General features: G+C 38.0%; 1 protein-coding gene across 1 annotated transcript in view; it reads left to right on the forward strand.

Moving 5' to 3' along the window:
* The first annotated feature begins 661 nt into the window (after window positions 1-661).
* LOC107666476 (regulator of G-protein signaling 17-like) overlaps window positions 662-4501 on the forward strand; it is a 17509-nt gene continuing 13669 nt past the window's right edge. The window contains exons 1-2 of the mRNA XM_016457817.1: window positions 662-827; window positions 3170-3399. Coding sequence (XP_016313303.1) covers window positions 3397-3399 — 3 coding nt within the window. The 5' untranslated portion in view covers window positions 662-827; window positions 3170-3396. The remainder of the gene's footprint in view (window positions 828-3169; window positions 3400-4501) is intronic.

Below are 4501 nucleotides of genomic sequence, written 5' to 3' on the forward strand. Positions count from 1 at the left end.
TTTAAAAATACATTTCACCAGGCAGAATTTATGTATTGTTATTACAGTGCTGGTTAGGAGGTTGTTTTCTTCCTTGCATTTTTGTTGTTCAGTAATAGCTTTGCATGATAATCAGGCCTGTAAGAGTCATTTAGACTTCAACATTAAAAATGAAACTGTATGACAAAGTTTTGATGAAATTCTACTGTATTGCAGCAAGTTATTTTCTGTATTGTAGATCTATATTTTTATTTTATTACTTTTCTTTTACAATAGAAGTGCTTTAGCAATTCTATTGTGTGCAAATTGGGTATAGTTTGCAAAACATTTGTCAATAAAGTAACTGAAATTGTAAAATAAATAAACAAATAAACAAATAAATATTTATTAAATTAAATAAAAATTAAATTCATGGATTTTTTTTTTTTGCTAATTTGTAACATTACTGTCTAATACAGGGCCTATATATACACACACACACACACACACAATGTTTTATAGTGAGCCACAGAGCCTTTTTACGTCGGTTATGTGTGTTGTGTATGTATATATATTAGTGCAGCAGGCAACACATTTTTGTGAGAGAGCAGAATCTCAGCCTGTCATTGCACCTCTGCCTCTGCACCCTGTCCGCAGCTCGCCTCGCGCTCCGTGAGCTGACAGCTCCGCCGCGCATGCGCAGGGCGTCTCCACTGGCTCGCTCGGTGCTGAAGTTGGGCGGATGGACGGAAAACACCTCTGATGGAGATAAAACGGCAGCATGTAATCTCAACGCGTGATACCCCCGATATCCGCATAAACACGTGTAACGACACCCTTTTAGAAGATTGACATCTAGAACAAAAGGGGTAAGGCGACATACGCTCTTTAACGGTCTCGGAGGTCCCGCTAGCTCGCCAGCTAATGCGCTAGCCGTTGCTTCCTTGCGCTTAGAAAATCAAAGAGCGGCTGCGAAAATAGAATAAAGTGGCAGTTACATTTCGCCTGTGAAAAATATCTCGGCTTTAGGGAACAGTTTGCCCATTACTTTCAATTGCACCGCGCTGTCTTGTGATAGAAATGATTTAGGCTTTACCTGCGATGACTTTAGTAAAGATGCTGGTTGTGTCGCAAAACCCAGCGAGCTGCCTACCTAGACAGCATTTTTGGACCTTATTCGAGCGGCTGAGATGTTCCAACAGCATTTATAACGCTCGTCGGCGTTTGGTGACTTGGTAGGGCCGTTTAAACCATCGTTAATGTACCAACAATCCCTAAACATGCGGTCTAGGTAGGATCCTCAGTAGGTTTTGACACACAGCCGCGTTTGATTCCACAGACAGCCACTGCAACCGGAATGAAGGCGAATAACGGGAGGACAGCCGTCTATATCTGTATATCACGGAACATTGTGTTATATTGTTATACTTAAGAAATTAAACTATGACTTTTCGTCCTAATGTAACTTTTATATTTACCTCTTTCATAGCCGACCATTTTCTCACGATTGACATTAAATTAAATATATCTTTTTTTGAGTTTGTATATTATTTCTCGGACTTGCCTGTAATTATTTTTCCTGCATTCAGTTATTGATGAGAGTTTCCTTTCGGAGGAGGGCTGATTGTTCCACCATTCATCATCATACAAGTTGTGAAGTTCCTCCCATTCACTGGTGCTTCTGGTTTTACAATGCAGCTGGTTGTGTGAAACAATCTGTTTCATGTGGGGAACATTTCGGGTGTCAAATCGGGTGATTTGTCACTGAATCCATTCATTAAAACCAAGCAATAGTAACCCGCTCCACACAAATGAAATGCACAGATTTGTACTATTTTTTATTTATTTATTTATTTATTTTTTGTTTCACCATTGAAAACTCAAATGAAACGGTAATACACTGAAAATGAAAGCCAGTAAATCTGTATACTTCAATATACTTTTTATTACTGATATGCTTGGGTTTTCCCACATTTAGCTGTGATAGATAAAGTAAGATTAATGTAGTATTGCAGTGTATTGCCTTGCAGAAATATTGACCTCGTTTCACTTGTCGATAAAGCCTAGTTAAAACAACCAAAATGTAATTTTTGAAGTTTAAGGGTTATTACAATAGTGTTACCAGTGTCAGATAGTAAAGGAGGACATGTAATCTGCACATTATCAGTTTAGATTTATTTTTAGTTTTTATTAATTTTATGGGTACAATAGCACTGCGATGCAATCTTTGCTTTCCAAAATTGAATGTCTTATAATAAATTCTTCACTAAAGACTCAAATTTACTAGTTAACCAGTTAACTTATCTAGTTTAATATTAATGAAATATTATTATTTGAATATTTTAATTAACGCTCTTTGACTATTTGATTAATTAGCTATTTGATTTTTATCAGTACATGCAATAATTCATTTAAAGTAGCAATGAAATGAAAGTAGCAATAGAAAAGATCTTTTCAGACAGTTTAAATGATTGCCTTGCATGTGTTACCAGCAAGAAGTCTGTCATTTTCAGTGGAACACTCTTAAAAATAAAGCTTCTTTATTGGCATCAATGGTTCTATGAAGAACCTTGAACATCGCAGAAAAGGTTCTTTATAGTCGAAAAAGGTTCTTTAGATTTTTAAAATGTTCATCAAATGGTCCTTTTAGGAACTGTTCAATTAAAGGTTCTTTTGGGAACCAAAAATGGTTCTTCTATGGCATCACTGCAAAACCACCCTTTTGGAAACTTTATTTTAAAGAGTGAAGGTCCAGTTATGACATGATTACATTATGCACATTATGACGTAACATTACATATGCATGGACGAGTTGTTCACAATAAGATATTTAACATGCATTTACAAATAGATAGGATGAATGCTTATTTCATGCTGACTTTAAGGTTCTTTGTGTTATTAATAAAAGTGTACATCCTTTTTGCTTCATTTTGTCAAACAGCACATTATTATTCTTGTGGCAAACACTAATTAAACAAGAATTAGATTATAAGAAGTCCAGAAGTAATCAGATTAGATTTTGAGTGCAATCTTACAAATTTGAGTAATATAAATTGTAATCAGTTTCAGAAGCGATCTACCCAGCACTAACTAAGAATTACCATTCATCTTTTAGTTTGGAGTAAACTTAGTTTATTCACGCTTGTTAGCATTTATAGCCCTAGATTAAAGCAGTTCTGATGTTTTCTTTCTGGTGTGATTTATTTCCCAGATGTCTTATCCTGGATCATTTAGCCCTTGACTCAAGGACAGGGTGTGCCTGCAAATACCAGGTGTTTGAAACCTACCTCCACCCACCTCCCGCATTCTCCATCAGGCATGATAAGAGAAGATACAAGAGGCCACATTTTGTTTTCCAGCACTCTGCCCGTCTCAAGCGTTTGACATTACAGTCATGATTTTCTTACCTGATCTTCGGATGGATTGCTGCTAATTTGCATGGTAAGTTGGGGGGGTCCTCTCCTAGAGTGATTGCAAGTGCATTGATGATGTGGTAAAATCACAAGACGTGTTTGCCAAGCGGTGATGTGATGCTGTGCAAGGTGAGAAATGTGGGTGAAACGGGCCCCTGTGTGATTATCACATGTATTAGAACTGCGGTGTGACATGTTTCTCGAGCTAGGCTTTGTGGGTAACGGCTCTAGGAGGCTTCTGTTGTGCAGCCAGCCATGGCCTATGCTATGCATCACTTGCTGCCCTGGAATGTGTATGGGGAAGTGCACAAGGGCGCATGAGACTTCCAGTGGGAGAACAGGGTTAGAGGCGGGACGACTGCGGCATCTGAGCATGCTCGCACACAGAGGCATTTTCACACGTTGTAATGTAATTCACGAGTGCAGACTGTAATGTATTTTAAGCAGGAAAGTGAGCTCTCAAATGCTTGTTGTTAGAAATATGTGCAATTAAAGAAACCTGTTATTTTGAATTTTAAAAATGCATTCAAACTTTAAAGGGGTCATATGATGCGATTTCAATTTTTCCTTTCTCTTTGGAGTGTTACAAGCTCTTGGTGCATAAAGAAGATCTGTAAAGTTGCAAAGACTAAAGTCTCAAATCCAAAGAGATATTCTTTATAAATGTTACGAGTCAACCACACCTACCTAAAACAGCTCGTTCTAACACGCCCCCACATATCTACGTCACTGTGTGGGAAGATTTGCATAATGCCGCCCAAATGTTCACGCAAAGAAAGAAGGCGTAGCCTAACTTTTATTCTCGCTGCAGTATTGTTGTTGTCGTCACCGCCATGTCGTGGAGATGCTGTGTTTCGTTGTGAAAGCGGAACTACTTTGTTTGGCCTTCCAAAAGAGGACACGACTAGAAATCAGTGGTTAAGTTGTATTTACAACACTGTTCCAGAACAGTTCAACCCAAATATTCGAGTGTGTGCAGCCATAGGCGGAGGGTGGACCAACTCCAGGGTAAGGCTAAAAGCAGCCAAATCTATTAACTACAAATATCATAAACCCAGTCTTTTTAGGCAAGAACCAGACATGGGTGTCATGTAGGCTAATAAAATATGTTTAATGGGACTGAATTTGTA

Source organism: Sinocyclocheilus anshuiensis, unplaced genomic scaffold (assembly GCF_001515605.1).
Source record: "Sinocyclocheilus anshuiensis isolate Anshui unplaced genomic scaffold, SAMN03320099.WGS_v1.1 scaffold63, whole genome shotgun sequence".
Classification (NCBI taxonomy): Eukaryota; Metazoa; Chordata; class Actinopteri; order Cypriniformes; family Cyprinidae; genus Sinocyclocheilus; species Sinocyclocheilus anshuiensis.